This window comes from Lutra lutra, chromosome 7 (genome assembly GCF_902655055.1).
Source record: "Lutra lutra chromosome 7, mLutLut1.2, whole genome shotgun sequence".
Classification (NCBI taxonomy): domain Eukaryota; kingdom Metazoa; phylum Chordata; class Mammalia; order Carnivora; family Mustelidae; genus Lutra; species Lutra lutra.
This window is the reverse complement of record NC_062284.1, coordinates 74,501,385-74,523,926: the sequence shown is the minus strand read 5'-3', so window position 1 is coordinate 74,523,926 and position 22,542 is coordinate 74,501,385. Positions and strand designations below refer to the sequence as shown.

Genomic DNA, 22,542 nt, shown 5'->3' with positions numbered 1-22,542 from the left:
CAAATAAATAAATAAAATCTTAAAAAAAAAAAAGCTACTGGGACTACATCAAAATAAAAAGCTTCTGCACAGCAAGGAAACCATCAACAAAACTAAAAGGCAACATACTGAATGGGAGAAAATATCTGCGAATGACATAGCTCATAAAGTGTTAGTATCTAAAATATGTAAAGAATGTATGCAACTCAACACCAAAAAACCCCCAAATAGTTCAATTAAAAAATGGGCAGAAGACATGTCTTCTGCAAAGAAGACATCCAGATGGGCAACAGATATATGAAGAAATGCTCAACATCACATCATCAGGGAAATGCAAATCAAACCCACAATGAGTTACCTCACACCTCTCAGACTGGCTAAAAATAAAAAACACAAGAAACAACAGGTGTTGGAGAGGATGTGGAGAAAAAGGAAGCCTGTGCACTGTGAGTAGGAATGCAAACCAGTGCAGCCATTGCAGACAACACTATGGAGGTTCCTTAATAAATTAAAAATAGAACTACTGGGGCACCTGGATGGCTCAGTGGGTTAAGCTGCTGCCTTTGGTTCAGGTCATGATTCCAGGGTCTTGGGATAGAGCCCCACATCAGGCTCCCTGCTCAGTAGGGAGTCTGCTTCTCCCTCTACCGTTTCCCCCTGCTTGAGCTCACTTTCTCTCTCTCAAATAAATAAAATCTTTAAAAGTAATAAAAATAGAACTACTATATGATCCAGTAATTCCACTACAGGGTATTTACCCAAAGAATATGTAAGCACTAATTCAAAAGGATACGCGCACCCTTATGTTTATAGCGTTATCTACAATAGCCAAACTATGAAAGCAGCCCAGGTATCCACTGATAAATGGATAAAAAATTGTATACGTGAAAACTAATTTAACGCTGTGCGTTCTTTATACTGGAATTAAAATTAAAAAGGGAAAGCAAGAAAATGGAAGTCAAGGTGATAGCAAGTGCAAAGAAGGGCCAGGAGGGATTTTAGCAGATTGAGGGCACCACAGAGTTCATGTACCTGTACACTCAGTGCCTGCCTTCTTCCCTGCTAATGCAGATGCCTCTTTGGATTCTTGGCTTCTCAGGAGGATAATGGACAAGACTGAAGAGGAGGAAAGTCCAGGGAGGCAGCAAGGCTCGAAGGCAGCACTGAAGTTTGTCAAATGCAACAGCAAGAAGATCCTTGAGGATCTAGGTGTGCTGGGCTTTGATCATGTAGTTGAGCCATGGGAGGCTTCTAAGAGTGGTATGACAGGGAAGAGCCTGATCTGGGAGGCCTCCTCCTCTAAGCTGGTGTCCCCTGCAGAAGGGGGAAGCTGCAGGCTGTGGCATCAGCTAAGTGGTGGCTTAGGTCTGAACTGGTTTGCTGGACATGAGTGGAGAGGTAGGATGACAAGTGGCCTGTGAAGGGAGAACTTTCAGTTCGGTGGCAAAAGAAACACAGGCGAAAGGGAGACGAGTGTCAAATGATTTGGAGCTCTCAGATCTCAGCCAATAGTGTTGGTGACATGGCAGTCTAGGCCAGATGGTCTTTTGTGGGGCTTAGGTAGGGCAAGGAAACCAGGTTGGGGGTCCCTTTCTGTCGGGGTGACAGTGCCCCATGTGCTGGAAGAAGACGCACCGGGGCCTGGTCTCCCTCCGCTGAGGGGGCTCAGCAGCCCTCTGATTCCCCTTAGCACCTCCTTTGGTTCCCCCTCCCTTCCTAGGCCCCAGGGTCCCTAGCCCATAGTTTGAGGGCAACCTCAAGTTCTCCTGTTCATTTAGACCTCCCGCCTGGAGTCCCCCAAATCAGAGACCTCTAGCCAAGATCAGCGGAACCCAGATTTTTCCAAGTGAAGCTGGTGGCAACAGCCGCTGTGGACTGTGTTCTTCTTGGTGGCTAACCTTGATCTTCTCCCTGGGCCCAGAACCCACAGAGCAAAGACAACTTCCTAGCCAGAACCTCAGTTGGAGAAGAGGAAAGGGGCCCAGAGAGGTCAGCGGGAGGAGAACCCAAGTACCTCACTCTCAAATTACATCTTTAGCACTTCCCGGTCACCCCTGCTACCTTTTCATCCCAACAAAGCAGATACTGACTCCTCTTTCAATAAAGTTTTATTTTAAACCCCCTAGTGAAGATCTAAGAAGAAAATATAAAGTGCTTAGCTTTAGGGGTGGGGGAAAAGGAAAAGTACCCTGAGTTCACACCATTTGGACTTTTCCAGGTTAGTTCCTCAGAGATGAAAGAAGGCGTATCTCAAAATAAAAAAAAAGAAAAAATAAAAAAAAAAAAAAAAAAAAGAAAGAGAGAAAGAAAAAGTGGTGGGGTGGATAAAAATCACTGTTGAGTTCTCCACCAGCCAGGTACATCGGCAGTTCAAGGACGTATCCATCAGAGACAACCACTGAGAATTAGCACGAGGGAGGCAGGTCAACGGTGTGGAGAATGAGTCTCTTTCAAAGGAGATAGGAGGGAGAGAGAGGCAAGGAGGAAAGTGGGTCCCCCAGGCTCTGCAGCAGGGACAGAGAGGCTGCCTGTTCCTCTGGAGTCTCCTCCAGCAAATGTCGGGCAAAGGCCTGCTCCATCTGTGCCAGAAAAGGTGGGGAAGAGATGATCATGAGCACAGCTGGGGAAGATACTACCCTAGGAGCACCTTTCCCTCTGGAGGCCCTTTCTTCTCCTGGAACACCCCACCCCACCCCACCCCACCCACATAGGCAGGCTTGGTCTCCCCCCACCCTGAACTCACCTGCACTGTGATAAGACTCTTTGGGTTTGGGGTACGGCTGGGGCTGGGGCTCTCCTCCCAGAAATTCAGTGTCACCTGGAACTTGGGGGGGGGCCCAAGGCCCTGGAAGTACCTGGCCAAGTCTGATGAAAGAGAAAGGGTCAAGGGTTCGAAGCAAGAAAGAGAAGAGAGAAGCCACAGGCAGGAAGGGAATAGAGGGGGCCCATCCTGGAGAAAGAACAGTGACTGCAGGGCCAAATGGAGATCAGGGCTAGAACAGGAGCTGCAGGGTCACGAGCCGAGCCGTTTCCTCACAGCAGGAGAAATGCCAACAACTCTGCTGCTATTCACCCATATGCAAATAGGAAAGGGTGCCCCTTCTCCAAGTTAGAAGTGTTTGGAGGTAACTGGTTTTTAATACAGCCTGCAAAGCTCTCTGCTATAAGAGCTTAGAGTCCTCATAGCAGCAGCCTGGGCTGCTACCACATAGAGGCTCCCCTCTCTGTCGCCTGCTCACAACCCTGCTACCAAGGACAGCCATGGCCCTGGCACGCTCCTGCCCTGCATCCCCTATACTTCTGGCCCCTACTCCTAAGGTCAGATTTCAGATTCAGAGATGAATGGAGGCAGGAAGTGGAACTGCAGGAGTGGATAGGAGAAGGCCAATCAGGGTTGATGCCTAGGGTGTAGCCGGGCTGGTGTGGGTAATGTGCACCAGCTCTCCCAAAGGTGTCAATAGTGTGTATGCAAGTATAGATGCTGGGGAGGGCCTGGGAGCACACCTTTCCATTACTGTCAAGTGCCATGCGGGGGGCAATCCCCGAGATGGGACTTGCCTGCTCAGCTCCACCTGTGCCTTATCTTTCGAGGTCTGGGCTGGGGAAGGGCAGCTGCCAGGGCTGAGCACACAGCCCCCCAGGCTGTGCACTGTGCAAGTACAGGATGCCATGCATGAGCTATAAGGAAGGATCTACTGGAGGAAACAGGGTGGTGGCAGAGCCTACCAGGTCCAGTAGAGGGGAACTAAGGGGCGGGGGCAGGGGCTCTGCTCAGCTGGAACAGCCTTACCTCTGCAGAAGTAGGTGGTTCGGAAGAGCTCCACGCACTCATTGCTGGGCAGCAGATGTGGGCCTGGACCGGGCGGTGCCTGGGGCGCGTTCCAGGAGACAGGGATAGGGCAGAGGCGCTGCACGAAGAGGCCCCGGGAATTGCTGGCGACCAGGACGCCCCTCTCGATCTGGCTCAGCAGGCGCTGGGTAGGCTCCCTTGGGTCAGGCTTGGGAAAGACCACCTGCTCCATTCCGCACTGGGAGCCTGAGGGCTCAGCCACCAGGCGGCAGTCCAAGCTCTGCACCTGGGCTTCTCCCACCACACGCCCGCCATAGATGAAGGTGAGCAGCAGAGAGTAGTCTGCAGACAAAGAACCACCAGCTGCACCTGGCCTGCACCTGGCCTTCACCCTCGGGGTCGGCCTGGTCAGCACCAAGGCCTGAGGGGACCAGGAGGGGCTCCTTGCAAATCCCACATCCTCATCTTGTGGGTGAGAAATAGGAGGTCCAAAGAGGGAAACCAAGCGTGGGCTGGGGCCCTGGCTGCCCCTTCTGAGGTTAGAGGAGGCATCTCCCGCCTTATCCGCCCTCTTGCCAGCCCCACTAGCCAAGGAGCTTCCTGCCAGACTTTGCCATCACTCAGGAGGGGAGCTGATACACAAATGCCCAGAGGACTCAGGGCTTAATGCCCAGGGTCTTATAGTTTGTAAGAAGGTCCCAGAGACCGGGGCTCTGCTTGACCCATGGGAATTCATGTCTCAAAGTGGATTTCCAGGGAACAGAGTGAATAGGGGGTACTTTTGAGAGCTGAGCTGTTTGGAGTCTGGAGTCTGGCCTGATGTACTGCCTAGAAACCAGTGCCTCTGTCGGGGTAAGGGGGGCCCAGTTTGCTACAAGCCCCAACAGATACAGTAATACATGCATGACTCCCAGGAGATAAGCTGGGGAGATAGGGAGCAGGGATGAGTCAGAAACACCACATACCTGAGTCTGGAGGAGGCAGAAACTCCAATGACACCTGATCTCCTTGGAAAGGGGCGCCTTCAGTTGTGTCAGCACCTTTCGAGGAAGCAGGGGCATATGGTTCAGGATGGGAATGGGGAGTCCTTGGGCCAGAGGCTGTGGCACGGGGGTGACAAACAGAGGCAGGGGACGTGGTACCTTCCTGAGGCTCAGGGCTGTTGCTGCTGCTGCTGCTGCTCCCAAAGTTTGAATGGCCTGTTCCCCCACTGGCCCCCACCTCCTCCTGCAGACACAGTGTCTATCGTTGGCCCACCTCTCACCTAATTACTGTCCTGCCCCCTCCCCCATTCCCTCCCCAGTGCTTACATTTCTGAGGGGGTCCTCAAGCCAGGAGGGACTGAGCATGCAGTTCTTTGTGGTGCCCTCCTCCTCCTCCTTCTCAGAGGACACAGAACTGTGACATCGCTTTGATGGTGACTTCTGGGTCCCTGGCTGGGCTGTGGAATATCGTGGAGGGGGAGACAAATGTCAGAGCCTTTTCAATTTTTTTTAAAAGATTTCATTTATTTATTTGACAGAGAAATCACAAGTAGAGCAACAGGCAGAGAGAAAGAGGGGGAAGCAGGCTCCCTGCTGAGCAGAGAGACCAACGCAGGGCTCAATCCCAGCACCCTGAGATCATGACCTGAGCCGAAGGCAGAGGCTTAACCCACTGAGCCACCCAGGTGCCCTAAGGGTCAGTCTTAACTGGGGACAGAGGGTAGGACAGGAGGCAGTGAAAGGATGGGGAGGACCAGGCAGGGGAACCCGGGCAGCAGCTCCCAAGTACAGGGACAGGCAGGACTCTAAGTGAGGAACCCGCAGAGAGGCCCAGCACCCTCCCAGAAGGCTCCCATCTCCATCCTCCCCCGGTCTGCAGTCTGCTGCTTTAGAAGTGGCAGTGCAAGGGGATACAAGGGGACACCCACCGGGACAGGTCCCTGACGGTGGCAGCAGCCGGTACACCTTGTAGGGCTCAGCACCGTCTCTATGGCCGCTCTCAGGAACCTCCTCAAATTCAGAACTCTTATTGAGGGCACAGCGTAGACGTGTCTTCCAGATGGCAGGGCCTTCTGTGTCTCCTTCCTTGTACTTCCCCTTAAACATCGCCCATGCCTTCAAGACACAGGAAGTAAAGCAGAGGCAGTATGTCACACACCCCACTCCCCAGTAGAGTGGGGCAGCAACTTTGGGGATACATCGCCTGAGCACATGCACAGAAGAGCCAGCGCTCAGGCTTATGCTGCCTCCAAATCCTTCACAGCTTCTGTGCTTTCACTTTGTATTGGGCTGTGTCCACTCTGCTGGTTCTACCCTCCCACCTCCCCTTTCTCTGCAACCCAGGCCAACACAAGCCCTGGAGGGTGAGAGTTTCGGTGTACAGGTCACCCTTCCCTCGGAGGGGCTACTTTCCGAGCTCTTTCACCTTGAAGAAGGCAGCATCCTGGTCCTCCCGGAAGTCCTGCTTGCCCGCGTGCTTCCAGGGGATCCGGAACATTGTCTTGGCGGCATCCTCCCAGCACACCCCAGGAAACTGCCCGCTCTCCACTTGCTCTACAACCCAGTTCCGCAGCTTTCGGGTGCAGCGTGCCCTGCCTGATGCCATCCTGGGGACAAGGGTCGCAGGCAGCATCAGTGGAACGGACGCCGTGGGGGGACACATCTGCCAAGGTCCTCACAAATGGGGTTGGGTCCTGGCAAGGGCCCTCAGGGATCCCATTCATCTACTGTCTGTAGACATTTCTCAAAATTCTGGGGCCAAATTGTGTTGTTTCTCCCTTCACTAGTAATGATAAAGAAAATACATCCCTTTTAACATCTCAAGCTATGACATCTGGAAAGAAATCTTACGCGTTGATCTTAGTTTTAAGACTTTTGAGGAATCTGCTGCCTGCAGAGATCTCCCTCGGTGTGGCTCACGGGAAGAGGCCTGGTCTCTAACCAAGCATCAGCAGAGGTAGTTTCAGCTTCTGAGATAACCCCATCGATCCCTCACCCGCCACCCCCATAACTTCAGTTGACCCTACCAACCCTTCCCCTCTGCTTGCCTCTGGGGTAGGTGGGGCAGAGCTTCGGCGGAAGTGGGCAGGGCCAGAAGGCAAGAAAACAAACAGGGGCCGCTCGGCTCCATCCTGGGTTGAGACTTCCCTCCTCAACAACCTAGCAGTAGGGTCTCCTTTCCTTTGCTTCTAGGGCTGGGAACACTGGCCCCAGGTCAGTCTTTCACTCAGGCCAAACCGCCCCGCGTTCCATTTCACATGCCATTTGTACGGTCCTGTTCCGCGGAGGGGCCCCAGGAGCCCCTGCCCCCTACCTCCCGCCTCCGATCCGGCCCGGCCTTCCAGCTCTAGACCAGGCTGGCTTCCACTCTCCCATCTTACCTGCGCGGCTCGCTGGCTGTCCCAGGATGCAGCTAGCGGCCCTCGGCTCAGCAGCCGTCCAGGAAGCGTCCTGATTTCTCCGCCCCTTCCTACAGTCCCCACCCTAAGTTTCAGTTCTCCTCCAGGCAGGGCCGCTTCTCAGAAATCACGTGGTCCAAGCTGCAGGGCAACCGCGCGCCACCAGGAGGCAGCAAGCATATGAGGACTTCACGGTTGAAAATTCCACTGTTGGGACACCGGAGGGCCCCTCCCCGCTCAGGCTAATTTCCATACCCTCCCACCCCCTTAGCTACTCCCTGATCTCTGCTCCACTGCTGCTTGGTTCGTCCCGAGGCCGAGGCCGAGGTTGTGGAGTCTGGCCGGAGGCCTCTGGCTGGCTCTATACCACCCATGCTTCTACGTTTCCCTTCTCATGCCTGCCTGGTGCCTAGTAGATGACCTCAGATACCAGTCGAATTGGATGAAGGAACAAAGGAGGCTGCAGAGGAGAAAGCCCAGGCAGGGTGGCTGACTGGGGAGGGCCTTCTTGGCCATCCAAGGTGTTAATTCCTTCCTGGCCCGGAGTCCAAGGAGGGTCAGGCGGTGGGCTGTAAGCGACCCTTCCAGCAAAGCTCTCAGTTCACCCACCCTTTCTCCCTGTGCCCCAGATGGTGGGGCCAGAAGAAGGACCACCAAAAAGCCTGGGCAAGGAGATGCTTCTTTATTGGTGCTGGAGTTGTTCCTCAGGAGGCTGGGCCTCAAGACCCTCAGGAGGATCCTTGCCCTCAGCTACTTCCTCCTTCGAGGGATACTGTGTCCCAAGGGCACTTCTTCTATCAGCTTCTGCAGAAGGAGAGAGAAAAGGATGCCACTGGAAGCCTAGGGCTCAGACACAGGCTGGACAGGGGCTTCTAGAGCATGGGTCAGAGGTGAGGCTGGAGGGGAGGCTTTACCTGTAATAGACGGGCATGGTAGGCAGCAGTGTCCTCCCCGGTAATGGGCTGTGGGCGCACATGCAGGTAGCGCTCCACAGCTGTCTCCAGCTCCTCTACTTCATACAGGGTGGCGGGGTCCAGCGAGTGGGCATTAATGAGGCTCACAAGATATTCTTTGTAGTGTGCCCTGGGGAGAGGACAGGGTGGAATCATTGTTCTTCTGTTTGGCTAATATTGAGCCAGGGTACCCTGTACATTGCCAGTCATTGGCACACTCACACGAACGAGACTGACAACTCTTGCCACTTACACGGGTAGGCACCGTCTCCCTGTGCACGCTGCTGGCTCCTACCTAGCCACACCCTTGCCCAGAGAGCCCCCCCTCTTGCTTCCCCTGCAGGACCCACTATTCCAGGAGACCCCCTTCACTCCCCAGGTATACCCTCCCCAACACTATGCTCCATGCCATGCCTGACACTCACTGGCAGAGGCCAGCATGACCAGCCGGAGTCTCCTTGCCACAAGCTTCATCTCGGAACCCGTTAGGAACCTCTTTCTGCTCCATCACCCGGCAGCCACCTAAGGGTAAGGGAAGGAAGGGATCCTGTGCTGGGAGGAGGTCACTAACCACGAAGCCTCCAGAGAACCGGGATATCAAAGGAGGCAGCACAGGTCAAGCTTGGACCACACACCTGAGCCTCCCCTTTACCCACAACACAGTGGGAGCCCAGCCTGCCCTCACCCCCCTCCCAGGCTTGTCCCAACACTCACCGCCAGGTACCGCCCGGGCCCCTGCTGGGGGCTCTGTGTTGAACATGACATTATTGTCCTAAGGAGGAGCAGATGAATGGGCGTTAGGTTCCCCTTGATGCCAGCCCTGCTGCATTGCCCAGCAGAGAGCCTTTCCTTTCTTGCCCCCCAGGGCCCTGCCTCCCACCCTGGGCAATCTGCGAACCCAACCAGGCTGGCCAGCCCTGACCTGTAGCAGCTTCTGGAGCCGGAGAGCAGCCCAGTCCCGCAGGTAGAAGAGGCAGTCTCGTGGGTGGTGGCCATGCAGGGACTTTTTCACCCTGCAGTTAGGGTCTGGACATTTCTGGCAGAAACCCAGATGGGAGAGGGAAAGTTGGAGATGGTTGGGGTCCTGGCTTCTCAGAACCCCTGCATGAGGGATGTAGGGATGGGGGAAGATGGAGACATTGGAGGGTCTGGAGCAAGCAGAAGGGGGGAGGGGACAGAGAGGTGCTTTACACCCCACTGGCCTCCCCTTCTCTTCCCCTAGGCTATTTCTCCATGCCTTTGCCCCCCACCCCCACCCGATGGCAGCGGCCCACTCTCCTGTTCCTTCCTTCCCCAACTCCAGGCTCACATTCTTGGCGTAAAAGGTATTGTAGCAGCCACTGCAGAACTGGTGGCGGCACTGGGTGCAGTGAAAGTGCATGCAGCCTCCTCGGGCCAGTGCGTACGAGAACTTGCACTTGGGGCAGTCTGCAAAGGACGGCAGGTCAGGGCTGGGGCTGCCACTGCTCCTCTAGGCTCTCAGGACGAGAGGCTGGCAGTGACAAATGACCGGGCAAACAGGCCTCGCGGTCCGCCCTTACCAATGCCGTTCTCCTGAAGATACATGGCTAGGCCCTGGGCCTGGTATTCTGGGTCATTGGTGCGTTTCCAGTTCTGGAAATCCTCGCAGCTCCGGCCTCGGTGCTGCTCCTCCCACTGCAGGAGGGAAAGCAAACTTCACCTGAAAATTCCACCCTAGGCCCTTCCTGAGGGTCCCGCCTGTCATACCTAGTGCTCCCTGGCTGAGTTTATGGCACTGTCCCTCACCATTGGCTCCCATCTCAAACCTAGAGGCCAGCCTTGGTTTTTCATGTCCTTGTACTGGCACATATTCACTGGCAGTTCTTCAGTCCACCCCCCAAGCCTATCTCAGCGCTGTTCCTTTCTCTTTATCCCTACTGTGGCCATGCTACTCCAAGCCAGGTCAGGTCTGGCCTCTGTTCCCGGTGTCTCTGCCTCCACCCCTGCTGGCCTGCGATGCAGGCTCCACCTGGTGGCAAGATGCCTTGGAGAGTGTAAGGCAGGCAGCTTCCACAGCACTGGGAGTGTTCCAGCTTCAAGATTTAGTGGGAGGGTCTCAGGTGGTCATTTTGTTATTACTGTTTTGTAATACAGATGTCACTTTTCGGTATCCATCATTAAACTTTTTAGAATATGTGCTGCCAAAATGAGCGCTCAAATATTAAACTTCTTAAAAGGCAAATGAGATAGTATCACCCCTTGCTTAGTCTTAGAATAAAAGGCAAATACCTTCCTCACTCGGCCTCAAGGCCTCTCCTGATCTGGCAGCTAGCTCCTCTCTGACCGCCTGCCACTCTCACCCTTGCTCTTGGGGCTCCAGCCACACAATACTTTTTCTGACTTTGGCCTTTCCATGTGTTGTTCTTTCTGGCCCGAATATCCTTTGCAAAGTTGGCTTCTTCTTAACTTTCAGGCCTGAGCTTAAATTAAACCATTTTTAGAGAAGACTTGTCTGACTTCTCTATCCTGCGTAGGTCCGTTCCATTATTCCTAATCTCAAATTCCTGTGTTTTCTTTACAGAACTTATACATGTGTATTTATGCTCTCTCCCTCCCATACTCCCTTTCCCTCCTTTCTCACCTTTCCTTCCTTCCCTCCCTCCCTCTCCCTTCCTTCCTCTGTTTCCTTACCTTTCACCCTCCCTCCCCCTTAGCCTCCCTCTCTCCCTCCGTCCCTCCCTCCTTTTCTGACTAGTCTGCAGGCTCCTTGAGGCCAGAGCTCATGTCTGTTCCATGCTTTGATATACTCTGAGTCTGATGTAGTATATGCCAGTAGCTTAGCAAGTTCTTTTTGAAAGGATCAATGTGCCTCACCTGGCGCTTACAGCGCACACAGAAGGTCTGGTGACACTGGGGACACGTTGCCTCCAGCTGCTCCCGTTCATATATGAAGCCAAAGGAGCACTGTAGGTACAAGAGCATAAAGCTATATGAGACCTGATCTGGCACCCTGCCCTCCTCCACCCGCTCCAGTCAGCTCCCCCGGGCAGGCCACTTACCTGAGCACACCACAAGAACTTGGGGTCCCGCATGAGCACACCCTCAGTCAGCTTCTTGTGAAACAGTGCATAGGCATCTGGCTCTAGGCTCTCTCGCAGCTGGGGACAGGAGGCAGAAGTGGTGGGTGTGCAGGGTTCCTGTTCAAAGCCCAGGGCACCCCGAGTCCTAGGGACTGCAGTACCTGGATGTCAAGGGTAGAGAAGTAGCTGAGCAGCTGGGTGTCATCAGTGAGGTCTGGGCGGCCACAGGCGGGGCACACCATGTCAGTGATGTGCTTCTCCTTCAAGGCGATGGTGAAGTGCTGGCGGAAGCAGTCAGGGCAGATGGTGCACTCACAGGAAGTCAGGGCCTGCATCTGCAGGGTGAGGCCAAGAGAGGAAGGGGTCTGAAGCCATCGCTGCCAGCCTGGGGAGGGGGAAGTAGCCAGGGGTCCACTGAGAAACCCGAGTCTAATGAACGACTGCCAAGGTAGCAACTTTCAACAAGTGCCTGGCGGGCAACCTAAGTGTCTGAAGACTCTCACGGCAGAAAACAGAGGTGAGGCCTACAGTAAAGGAAGAGTGCTCTCAGGAAGGTATTTGCATCCAACTAGAAGCAAACAAATAACATCCCTGAACTGACAAAACTCTAGAGATGGAGGGGCGCCTGGGCAGCTCAGTTAGGCGCCTGCCTTTGCCTTGGTTCATGATCCCGGGATCCTGGGATGGAGTTCCGCATTGAGCTCCCTGCTCAGCGGGGAGCCTACTTCTCCCTCTCTCACTGCTGCTCCCCTTGCTTCTGTGCTGTGACAAATAAATAAAATCTTTAAAACAAACAAAGTATAGTGATGGAGATCAGACTAGTAGTTGTCAGGTGACAGGAGGAAGGGAAGAAAGTTGCAAATATAAAAAAGGGCTGCATGAGGGGGATCCTTTGAGGTGATGGGATAATCCGTATCTTGTTGGTTACATGAACCTATATGCGGAATGAAACAGCACAGAGCCACATACACATCCATGTGAAAAATGAACAAGGTCTGCAGTCTGGCTCACACTGTACCAGTGTTTACTTCCTGGTCTTGATACTGTATAGTAATTACAGAAGATGCTACCATTGGGAGGAGGTGGGTAAAGAGCACACAGGACCCTATACTATTTTTACAACTTCTGAGAATCTACAACTATTTTAAAATAAAAAGTAGAAAACAAAACACAACCCAACACGTACAGAGCCAGTCTAACTAAATGGGAGTGTATTTGCCCCAAGAATTGCTACTTCTGGCCTAGAGTAAGCAGGGGCTTGGGAGATAAGAGGGGCCTGCTCCTACCAAATGGATATTTGATGATGACATTGAAGAATTCCCGGTTATTTTTTTTGGTGTGCTAATGGTATTTGTAGCTGTGTTTTCAAAGACTTACCTTTCAGAGATACACACTCAAGTGTTTACAGACTGACTACATGCTGCCTAAGATCTGCTTCAAAGTAACTGTGTGTGTGTGTGTGTGTAGATGGAATAAAGACTGGTTAAACCCTGGTGACTGCGGAAGCGTGGTAATGAATACGTAGGAGCTGGGGGGGACATGGAGGAAGAAAGCTGACATTTTGTGCTTGTAATGTTCCATAGTGGAATTGTAAAAATAATGGGGGGAGGAGGTGGCCTATTCCTGCCCCCACCTTCCTAGACACTGTCTAGAGCACGTGGGCAACTGCAGAGCAAAAGACAGGGCCGGACACGGGGGGCTGGCGCGGAGCAGGGCCCAAAGGGAAGAGAGTCATGCGAAGGCCAGGTGCAGAGGGGACAGGCTTACCCTGTTGCGGGGCAGGGCCCAGCCGCACACAGCACACTCCTGTGCAAGCAAGCGGCGCAGAAAGGCCCGGTCCTGGCTGTGCCTCACAGCTTCCACCACGTCCCCCAGCTCGTAATTCCTGGGTGTCTCCTGCAGCAACGACAGTGCCAGCTCTGCCCGGCCCCAGCTGGGGAGTGCGTAGACTGCCAAAAGCCGCCTAACCAGACTCTGCAATGTGATTCAGGGGGAGGGGGAAGAAGTGGCTGTCGTACTCCAAGAATCCTACCCTTCGGCTCTCCCCCTGCTCCTCCAAGCGGATTCTCCTCCCGGCACCTGCTTATCCGGCCCATCCCAGGAAAGGGTGGGATCAGGGCTCTTGTCCCAGAGGCGCTGATGGAAGGGCTCCAGGCGCTGGCGCTGGAGCTCTGTCAGGGCCCGAGCCACATCACCACCATGTTGGAACAATGCTTGAAGAGACCCCTCTTCAGGTCCAAAGCCCAGCAACCTGAGCTCCTGCACCTGAGAATTGGGGGTGGAGAGGAGTGAAGAGGGAAATGGCAGGCAAAAGAGTGTAAGAAGCTCCAAGACCCACAGTCCTCAACCCCCTCCCCCACCAGCACAGCTGGTACCTTCCTCCGCCGGGCCCTCACACACTCTTCCACAGCTTCGTCAACATTGCCATGCCGATCCAGCCAGGCTTTCCGGGCCTCCTGACAGGAAAAGGCACCCAGACCCGGGTCCTGCTGTCCAGCCAGCTCGGCCACCATCTCCAGCACGTAGGGCAACTCTGAGCGCAACCACTGCAGGGGCACTTCGGTGCCTGAGTACTGTAGAGCTGAGAAGACCTCCTCTGGACAGGCACCTGCAGCTTCCCCTTCCTAAGGCAAAGTCCCACCCCGACAGATGGCCCATCAGGAAGGGCACCCTCCACCCACTCTCTGCCCGAACCAAAATGCTGACAGTGGTTAGACGTATGGATCACGTGAGTAGTGTACGGCATGGCACTGGTCATGTGGGAAGTGTTCAGTAAGAGGCAGCTGCCACTAACAACATCAAGTTTTACAAGAACTTGTATTAATCTATGGTGGCCTTTCCTTTTCATGACTAGCTCAACCCTACCTCCTCCCAGGCCTAAATGCTTACCCGGATCTTGGTCACTAGTTGGAGACCTTCTTCCCGCATCTTGTCTTGGCGCTGCTTCTCGGGGTCCACACAGGAACCGGGAAGGGGGGCACTGAGGCGTCGTGTAGGCCCTGGCTCAGGGAGTCGCTCTTCCAGTGAGCTGGCATGGGACCAGGGAGCATGCTGTATGGGGATGGGGCTGCTGGTCCGGTTGCACATGACACACACCCAGCCAGGGCCCGAGTTGCAGAAGGTACAGTGAATACAGTACCAGACTGGAGTCTGGGCAGAGGAGCGCAAAGTATCCCCCTGCTGGGAAGGCAAAAAGAATTATCTGATTGAAAGCTGGCTGAGGCTCAAGATGGAAAGATAGAGAGCTGGGGGGAAAGACACAGAGAAACTGAAGGAAACAGGAGATGAAGTAGAGAATGGCCTGTGGTAACAGATGCAAATAAAGAGCTGGGAAGGCCAGGAACAGGTTACCTGAAGGGGCTGCAGGCAAATGCCAGTATCCCGAGAATCCACCACCAAGCTAGGAGGCTGAGCCAGCCGAGGTCTCTCACAGATGGCACATAGCACAGCTGCCGCCTCATTCTCAAAGGTGCAGCTCTGGCAGGCCCAACGACCCCGTGCAAGCTCAGATTCTAGGCCCCCAGCTCCTTGGGAACCCTCGATCCCCAGCCCCAACCCCTTACAGCCTCGGGGCCGATCACAGGCCACACAGAGCACTGCCCAAGATTCATTTAGCATGGCACAGGCAGCACAGTGCCAGGGCAGACAGGCATTTGTGGGATCAGGGGAAGCTTTCAGGGGAAGCATAAGAGAGCTGTCTCCCAGGGTCAGCACGGAGGTTGACTGGGTCCGTGATTGAGCTGATGCAGGTAAGCTGTAATGAAAAAGCAGAGGTCTGTTGGGGGGGGCGCCCTGGTGCCTGGGTCCCTTATTCCCGGGCATCCCTCATTCTCTGTGGGAAAACACAGACCCTATCCTTTGTACGTATTGTTCTGTCTGGAACACACCATACCCATAGCCTGTTTAATATTTATTTATTTATTTATTTATTTATTTATTTATTTTTTTTTTTTTTTTGCCTGTTTAATATTTAATTACATCTTAAAGTTCACATCTTGCTGATAGATATCCTTAATGTTGGGCATAACCCATACTAGGTGCTTAGAAATCCTACTGATTGGGGGCATGCTTGGCTCAGTTGGTTAAGCATCTGCCTCTGGCTCAGGTCATGATCCCAGAGTCCTGGGATCGAGTCCTGCATCAGGCTTCCTGCTCCTCAGGGAGTCTACCATTCCTCTGCCTCTCCTCCCACTGATTCTCTTAATCTCTCTGCCAAATAAATAAAATCTTTAAAAAAAAAAAAAAAAAAAGAAAAGAAAGAAATCTTACTGATCCTTTAGGCTAGGTTCCTCCTCTTCCTATTTGCACAACATAATAATCTATCTTGCTGTGACTGATACTTGCTTTAAATGTATGTCTGTGACCTCTCGGAGGGCAATAACTGCCTGCGTGTCTTCTATGAAACAGTCTTTATTTATTTTAAAAAGATTTTATTTATTTATTTGTCAGAGAAATAGAGTACAGGCAGAGGCAGAGGGAGAAGCAGGCTCCCCGCAGAGCAAGGAGCCTGATATGGGACTCGATCCTAGGACGCTGGGATCATGACCTGAGCCAAAGGCAGCTGCTTAACCGACTGGGCCACCCAGGCATCCCTGAAACAGTCTTTAGCATAAAAACTGACACAGAGTACTCAAGTCACTGTAAGTTCTCTCAACTTCACTCCCACCCAGAAGAGAAGATCTCTCACCTGGGGGTCAGGCGGGTGGCCTGGGGGGCCCCAGGCAGGGTCTGACGGAGGTGATGGGCACGGGATGGGTGTCCATGGAACAGGCGATCACAAGCTGGGCACAAGGCCTGTTTACAGGCTGAACAGTGCAGTATGCCTGGGGCAGAGCCACAGAGGAAGCAGGGACCAGGAGTGGAGCCTGAAAAATAGGAGAGAAAAAAATTGAACATCTTTCTGAAAAAGACCAAGTCACATCTGAATTTGCTGTGGGAGGGAACAAATCACAGACTACTTTTCAACATACCCAGACCCAAGGAAGCAATTTTAATCTCTTTTAAAAGGCCAAGAAGATACACAGAGGAGGGCCCCAAATTTCCATCAGTTTGGTCTACTAGAAACTGCCCCACCCCCCATTACAGGACGAATAATACCTGGGGCAGAGGGTGTGGTGAGGGGGCCAGGAGCAATTTCTCTCAATAAGGGGGCAAACTCTGAGAGCTGTAGTATCTGAGAAGAAAAGGACAGGGCAAGGGTTTGGGGACACACAGTCCCACAACCCCTGTCCCCTTTGGTCATCAGGTCTTAAAGCCCTATCCCTACCTTGCTTACATCATCCTCAACCTTGTCTTCCAGCAGTTGCTCCAGGGCTTGTTGTCTTGGGTGAGTATTCTGCAAACAAGGTAAAAAGAGTTTCTACCTGGAGTCCTAGGACAAGGCCTGCCCTCAAAGCCATGGTCTCCCAGCATCCACAGCAAGAACAGTATGGGAAGTTCCCAGGTTGCTATGGGGGCTATGCCCATGGCTCAGCAGCATGAGGTCCCCAGCCTGCCTTTGGGAGTGAGGCTGGGCTCCCCCCACCTGGTATTTAAGTCCTCAGGACTAGAGACACTTCAACATCTCACCTGTAACAGCAGGCTGAGCTCTGTCCGAAGCAGCAGCACTTCCAGTGTGACTGCAGCCACCTGGTGCTCATCGGGCTCCTCCTGCCCCTCAGGGAAACTCAATCCATCTGGTTGCTCCTCTGTGTAGCCATACAATCGCAGAACATCCCGGCCCCCCTACCACACATTCAAACCAGTCACCACCCACCAGGCCCCCTTCCCAAAAGGGGTTGGGGCACAGCCTCCGGCCCTTTCTAGCCAACCCCCCAGCCCAGGCTAAGTCCCCTTCTCCCACAAGGGGCCCAGGGGGGCTTCACCTGCACAGCATCCACTGTACTGCGAAAGACAGGGTTATTAAACTTGACCCCGCGCCAGTACCGGGGCCGCTGAGGGCTGAGGAGGTTGCGGCCATATTTCTCCAGGATGTTCAGGGCCGTGGACAGAGTGTTGAGGTAGTTTCGGGGCTGAAAGCAGTCAGAGAGCGGAGAGCTGTGAGCCCCGCCCTGGGCTCCGGTCCTCCAGTCCCCCTCCCGAGCGGGGCTGGGCCTCACCTCCCCATGAGCATTGCAGCGGACCAGGCGTGAGGCGTCCAGCTGCAGGTAGCGGGCTGCTGGAGGCAGGGATGTGACCAATAGCGGCTGCAGCTGCTCCATGGAAAACACCTGCCCCGAATCCTTCCTCAGGGCGCTCGCCAGCTCCTCACGGGCAGCCAGGAAGGCCCGCTCCTCCTCCTTCCCCGGCATCCTGAGACAGGAGTCAGCCCCAGCCCTGTCGCCCGCCGGGACCTGGCGCAGGCTGTGCACGGCCTGAGCGCCACCCCTCCCGCCTGGTGTCCGGCTTCGCGGCCCGACTCGGTCGGCGAAGCCGCCCCAGGTCACTCAGGCCACGGTCAGTCTTCGGCCCCGGGCCCCGCGCCAGGGTTAGCCGGGAACAGGAAGTACTAGCAAAGAGGGCGGGATTGCGACCTAGTTTCAGGGGGAAGGGGTGGGCTTTAAGGTTAGGCCAGGGTGGGATCAGGAAATCAGGAGGCGTGGCCAAGAGGGAAGCCAGGGCCCAGCCAATGAGAAGGCCAAATGGTCCCTGGCTCCTCCCCTAGAGCGTCTGGGCCTTAAATACCGAACAGGCTCTCTGCCCCGCCTTGCTCTAGGCTGGTTCCGCCCCTTTCCGGATGGCTCTAGGCGCGGGGTTACTTTATTTCCTTCAAAACCTTTTCTGTTACATCAGTGGGCCTTGCTCCGGTCCCCACCGGAGAAGCCCCACTCTGCCGGGACTCAGCTTTGGCCACTCTGGGGCCCACTCAAGCGAGTCCTGCCCCTTCTGCTCTCCTGGAGGGATCCCCGAGACTGCTCCCTTCCATATTCTACTAGTCCTTCTCGGCCCCTGGCTCTCCCCCCCCACCTCCACTCTGATCCCTCTCGGGCTCCTCCCTGAAGTCAAGCCTTCTGGGGGAGCCCCACCACTGAACACCCCCTTTCCCACTCTCCAACCCCTCCCACCCCAACCCTGGACTTTCCCGGGACCGCTCTGACTCCTCCCTGGAAGCCCCTCCCCTTCCCCGAGGGACAGCCCCGGTTCGGTAGCCGCGGTCCCACATTTATCCTAGCCCCTCCCTCGGACAGCCCCTGGGCTTGTGACCGAGTTCGCACCGCCTCTACTAGTCGCAGCAGGCCGAGAATGACTGAGGGGCTGCCTACGGTTTGCGGCCTGCCAGAGGGAGGGGGAAAAGAAGGAAGGGGGCGGGGCTGAGGGGGGCGGGCCTGGACCTGGGGAGTGAAAGCGAAAGGCCAGGCGGCGAGCTGGGAGAGCGGAGATCTTGGAACTGAACAGCATGGCCAAGCCTTGTGGGGTACGCCTGAGCGGGGAAGCCCTCAAACAGGTAATGGGGGATCGGGAGGCCACGAAAGGGCCAGCAAGCCCTCCTGGCTAGTGGCCAGGCTGGGTACTCCAGGGGATCAGGGCCGTGCCAGAGAACTCCCCCAACCTCTCCTTAGTGCTTTCACTTCTACCTGGGGATTCCCAGTTCCTGCCCTCTGGCCGGTCTCTGCACGGAGCCTGAGCTTCCAGGGAAATCTGGCTTGTGGTAGGAAAGGCCTGAGCCAAGTTGGAGGGCATCCTTTTGTGGGTGGGATCTCACTCTTGACAACTGAGACCCTTCACCAACATCCGGGTACTGCTCTTTGTGCAGGTGGATGTCTTCAGGCAAAATCTTTTCCAGGAGGTAAGTCTCCTAGATTCAAGCGATTTGACTCGGAATCTTAGACCAGTACTTGAGAGCCGCAACCTCTCAGAATGACCCCCCCAACCCACCCTGGGCCCTACTTCCCTTATCAAACCTTCACCCAAGGCTCCTAATTATTGATCTCTACCTTTAATTTGACTCCTCTTAATATTCTCTCCACTTCTGCTGCTTCCTCTCCCCTCTTTTGGTGTGGAGGGAAAAGCTGTGGCCCCAAAGTCCTAACCTTGGTTCTGCCACTTCCCAGCTTGGGCAAGTCCCTTCACTTCTCCTGGCTTCAGTTTCCTTATTTGTAAGTATTGGAGTCAATGATTTACAAGGGCCCTTCAGTCTTCACTTCTCTGACACCTCTGGAGTGTCTTCTGAGATTCCCCACCCTTGCAATGTAACCCACAGGCAGAGGAGTTCCTCTACAGTTTCTTGCCACAGAAAATCATACACCTGAATCAGCTCTTGCAAGTGAGTAGTATGGGCCCCTCCCACCTCATCCCAAGGCCTCTCCGCTCCATCCACCCCCTCTAGCTAACAACTGGGCTCAGCATGCAGAGAACAGTTTGAGTGGTGGACTGGAAACTTTAGGATAGTGTGAGGCCTGAGTATAGGGAGAGAGTTGGGTGGACTGTGTGGAGGGAAGTCTGTGACTCAGAATGAGGGACTAGGTTGGGCAACCGCTGACAGTGAGCTCTATGCAGGAAGACTCCCTCAATGTGGCTGACCTGACCTCTCTCCGGGCCCCACTGGACATCCCCATCCCAGACCCCCCACCCAAGGATGATGAGGTGAGGCACTCGGGGTGTAGGGCTCAGACTATAAACCGGGTGGAGATGATGGCCCTCCAACCTCTGAGACTTTTCTAAAGCTGCTGTCCCTCATTTTACCTTAGATGGAAACAGATAAGCAGGAAAAGAAAGAAGGTAAGAGAGGAAGGGGTGGCTAGGGAAGAGGAAATGGCACATTGCCTGCTGGAGGAAAAGGGGCCCGAATGTCCTTTTTTTCACAGTTCCCAAGTGTGGCTTTCTCCCTGGAAATGAGAAGGTTCTCGCCCTTCTTGCCCTGGTTAAGCCAGAAGTCTGGACTCTCAAAGAAAAATGCATTCTGGTAAGCCTGGGAACTGGGAGAAAGAGAAAGGGAAGACAAGCCGGGCCCGGCCCTAGTCTCCTTGAGAGATGCAATTCCTTCATGCAAGGGCCTATTTCTGACATAGGAAACTTCCTCTGTGCTTTGGGTTTGGATACCTTGTGTTCTCATTCTGCTAGACCTCTGATTTCACAGTGGTACCCTTGTAATCAGAGACTGTGCTGTATCCACTCCCATAATGTTAGAACCACAGTGCACACAGTGCAGATGTTGTGCCATCGTGAGTTGGTTTAAGAGCTTGGGCCCTAGAGACTGCTTGGGCTTAGATCCTAACTCTATCACTTACCATGCTGGTTATCTTAAGTAAGCTTCTTGGACACTCCGTGACACAGTTTTTTCATCTATCGAGTGGGTACAATAAGAATATGTATCTTTTTTTTTTTAAGATTTTTTTTTTTAAATTTATTTGTCAGGGAGAGAGAGAGAGAGCGAGCACAGGCAGACAGAGTGGCAGGCAGAGGCAGAGGGAGAAGCAGGCTCCCTGCCGAGCAAGGAGCCCGATGTGGGACTCGATCCCAGGACGCTGGGATCATGACCTGAGCCGAAGGCAGCCGCTTAACCAACTGAGCCACCCAGGCGTCCCAAGAATATGTATCTTGAGGGGCGCCTGGGTGGCTCAGTGGGTTAAGCCGCTGCCTTCCGCTCAGGTCATGATCCCAGGTCCTGGGTTCGAGCCCCGCATCGGGCTCTCTGCTCAGCAGGGAGCCTGCTTCCTCCTCTCTCTCTGCCTGCCTCTCTGCCTGCTTGTGATTTCTCTCTGTCAAATAAATAAATAAAATCTTAAAAAAAAAAAAAGAATATGTATCTTGAGAAAGAAGATTTAATCTTGTGAAGATTAAATGAGATATATGTGTAGCACAGTGTCTGGCATGTAATAACTCTTCAATTAAATACAGCTATTATTAGAAAGTGGCAGTAAAAGGAAAGACCCAGTAAGTTTGTTGAATGATTTCTACATGATTATAATTTAGGTGATCACATGGATCCAGCACCTGATCCCCAAGATTGAGGATGGAAATGACTTTGGGGTAGCTATCCAGGTAAGAAAAGGGTGTATGAGGACATTGAGAACAGGGAGAGGCTTGGAGAGTGAGATAGGAACTAGACGTAATCTGGAAGGAGGAGGAGGAAGATGGTGGGTGAAGGAGGGAGGAGATGAAGTGTTTTTCTTTCTGCCCATCTCTCTCTCTCTCTTTTTTGAATCACAGGAGAAGGTGTTGGAGAGGGTAAATGCAGTCAAGACAAAAGTAGAAGCCTTCCAGACAACCATTTCCAAGTGAGGGTAGCCGGAGGGCCAGCATGGGGGGGTGCTGCAAGGACATTTCTTTGGGATTCCTGTAGCTGGGCGGTCCCATCAGGATGATGGGGGCCTCTGGGAAGGGTCTGAGGGAATATCTCCCTCTCTCTCTACCCGTTCCTGTGTTTATTCCCTTACTTTCGGCAGGTACTTCTCAGAACGTGGGGATGCTGTGGCCAAGGCCTCTAAGGAGACTCATGTAGTGAGTACATAGTCACCAGGCTTCTAGCTAAGGCTGGTTGGAGGTGGGGCAAGGAAAAGGGGCTAGAGGTCTTCCCTGTCTGTTTTCTGACTTTTGCAATGTGGGAAATACTAACCTAAGAGCACTGGCTAGAAAAACTGATTTGGACCTCAAAAACCTTGACCCCTTTCTCGGCTTGATCCTGTGGGATTCCATTTCTTGGTCCTGAGAAGGGCTCATCCTCAAGTTACCTATTCCCTATGTGAGGAAACCAGATTAATGTCCCAGCCTCCCATGGGGCTGACTCAGCTTTGCCTCCCACATCCCAGATGGATTACCGGGCCCTGGTGCATGAGCGAGACGAGGCAGCCTATGGGGAGCTCAGGGCCATGGTGCTGGACCTGAGGGCCTTCTATGTGAGTGCGGAGGAAGCTCCATGGGAGATGGTTGAGGGGGACAGGGGAGAAGCCAAGAACCTGATTGCCACTCTTCTGGCCTTCTTCCAGGCTGAGCTTTATCATATCATCAGCAGCAACCTAGAGAAAATTATCAACCCAAAGGGTGAAGAGAAGCCATCTATGTACTAGTCCAGGGCCAAAATAATAATAATAATGATAATGATAATAATAATAAATGACCTATTCTTTGTGTGAATTACCTCTGGTGTGTGTCATTCATTCAGACGGCATTTATTGAGTGTTGCCTATGTCCAGATACTGAATGTGAATGTGGTGGCAGGAAAGAGAGGAGATGCATGAGGCCAAAGATGAAGGGGAAACCCATCCTGTTCTTAAGATGGCATCCTAAAGAACAGGGTGGAAATTTTGACATGTCATGATAGCTATATAGATACCCTGTATTTGAGAATTTCACAAGATTATTTCAAACATTTAGGGGGCTCGTGAGTGCTTCCCGGAAGAAGTGGCATTTGTGCAGACCCCTTTTAGGAACAAGCAGGCCTTGGACTGAAAGCTGAGCAAGGAGAAAGCTCTGGGACTG

The 22,542-nt window shown here is 53.6% G+C and overlaps 3 protein-coding genes across 9 annotated transcripts; 1 reads left to right on the top strand and 2 right to left on the bottom strand.

Moving 5' to 3' along the window:
• Positions 1-2,289: 2,289 nt before the first annotated feature.
• IRF9 (interferon regulatory factor 9) lies at positions 2,290-7,665 on the bottom strand. Its single transcript, XM_047736917.1, has 9 exons — positions 7,134-7,665; positions 6,179-6,535; positions 5,682-5,868; positions 5,080-5,210; positions 4,912-4,996; positions 4,735-4,809; positions 3,770-4,111; positions 2,723-2,844; positions 2,290-2,558 (listed from the first exon to the last, which is right to left on the bottom strand). The coding sequence occupies exons 2-9, from the start codon at positions 6,413-6,415 to the stop codon at positions 2,430-2,432; spliced, it is 1,308 nt and encodes a 435-aa protein (XP_047592873.1). The 5' UTR covers positions 6,416-6,535; positions 7,134-7,665; the 3' UTR covers positions 2,290-2,429.
• A 146-nt stretch (positions 7,666-7,811) lies between these two features.
• Positions 7,812-17,654, bottom strand: RNF31 (ring finger protein 31). 4 transcript variants are annotated; one of them, XM_047736885.1, is made up of 21 exons: positions 17,244-17,654; positions 17,010-17,156; positions 16,714-16,869; positions 16,412-16,480; positions 16,243-16,318; positions 15,833-16,010; positions 14,497-14,899; positions 14,035-14,322; positions 13,521-13,769; positions 13,225-13,410; positions 12,913-13,119; positions 11,307-11,480; positions 11,125-11,223; positions 10,940-11,029; positions 9,646-9,760; positions 9,414-9,532; positions 9,027-9,140; positions 8,819-8,876; positions 8,530-8,626; positions 8,066-8,234; positions 7,812-7,955 (listed from the first exon to the last, which is right to left on the bottom strand). In XM_047736885.1, exons 1-21 carry the CDS (start codon positions 17,433-17,435, stop codon positions 7,902-7,904), a joined length of 3,240 nt encoding a protein of 1,079 aa, XP_047592841.1. In that variant the 5' UTR covers positions 17,436-17,654; the 3' UTR covers positions 7,812-7,901. The 4 variants fall into 4 exon arrangements, with proteins under 4 accessions (XP_047592841.1, XP_047592842.1, XP_047592840.1 ...); XM_047736886.1 differs by having other exon boundaries at positions 14,035-14,325; positions 16,421-16,480; positions 17,244-17,653; XM_047736884.1 differs by having other exon boundaries at positions 14,035-14,325; positions 17,244-17,652.
• A 186-nt stretch (positions 17,655-17,840) lies between these two features.
• On the top strand, positions 17,841-22,197 carry PSME2 (proteasome activator subunit 2). 4 transcript variants are annotated; one of them, XM_047736938.1, is made up of 12 exons: positions 17,841-18,568; positions 18,878-18,910; positions 19,176-19,220; positions 19,325-19,391; positions 19,625-19,707; positions 19,812-19,842; positions 19,929-20,026; positions 21,037-21,105; positions 21,274-21,341; positions 21,510-21,564; positions 21,873-21,959; positions 22,050-22,197. In XM_047736938.1, the coding sequence occupies exons 1-12, from the start codon at positions 18,521-18,523 to the stop codon at positions 22,128-22,130; spliced, it is 765 nt and encodes a 254-aa protein (XP_047592894.1). In that variant the 5' UTR covers positions 17,841-18,520; the 3' UTR covers positions 22,131-22,197. The 4 variants fall into 4 exon arrangements, with proteins under 4 accessions (XP_047592894.1, XP_047592893.1, XP_047592897.1 ...); XM_047736937.1 differs by having other exon boundaries at positions 17,843-18,568; positions 19,325-19,387; positions 19,621-19,707; XM_047736941.1 differs by lacking the exon at positions 19,176-19,220 and having other exon boundaries at positions 17,845-18,568.
• Positions 22,198-22,542: the final 345 nt, after the last annotated feature.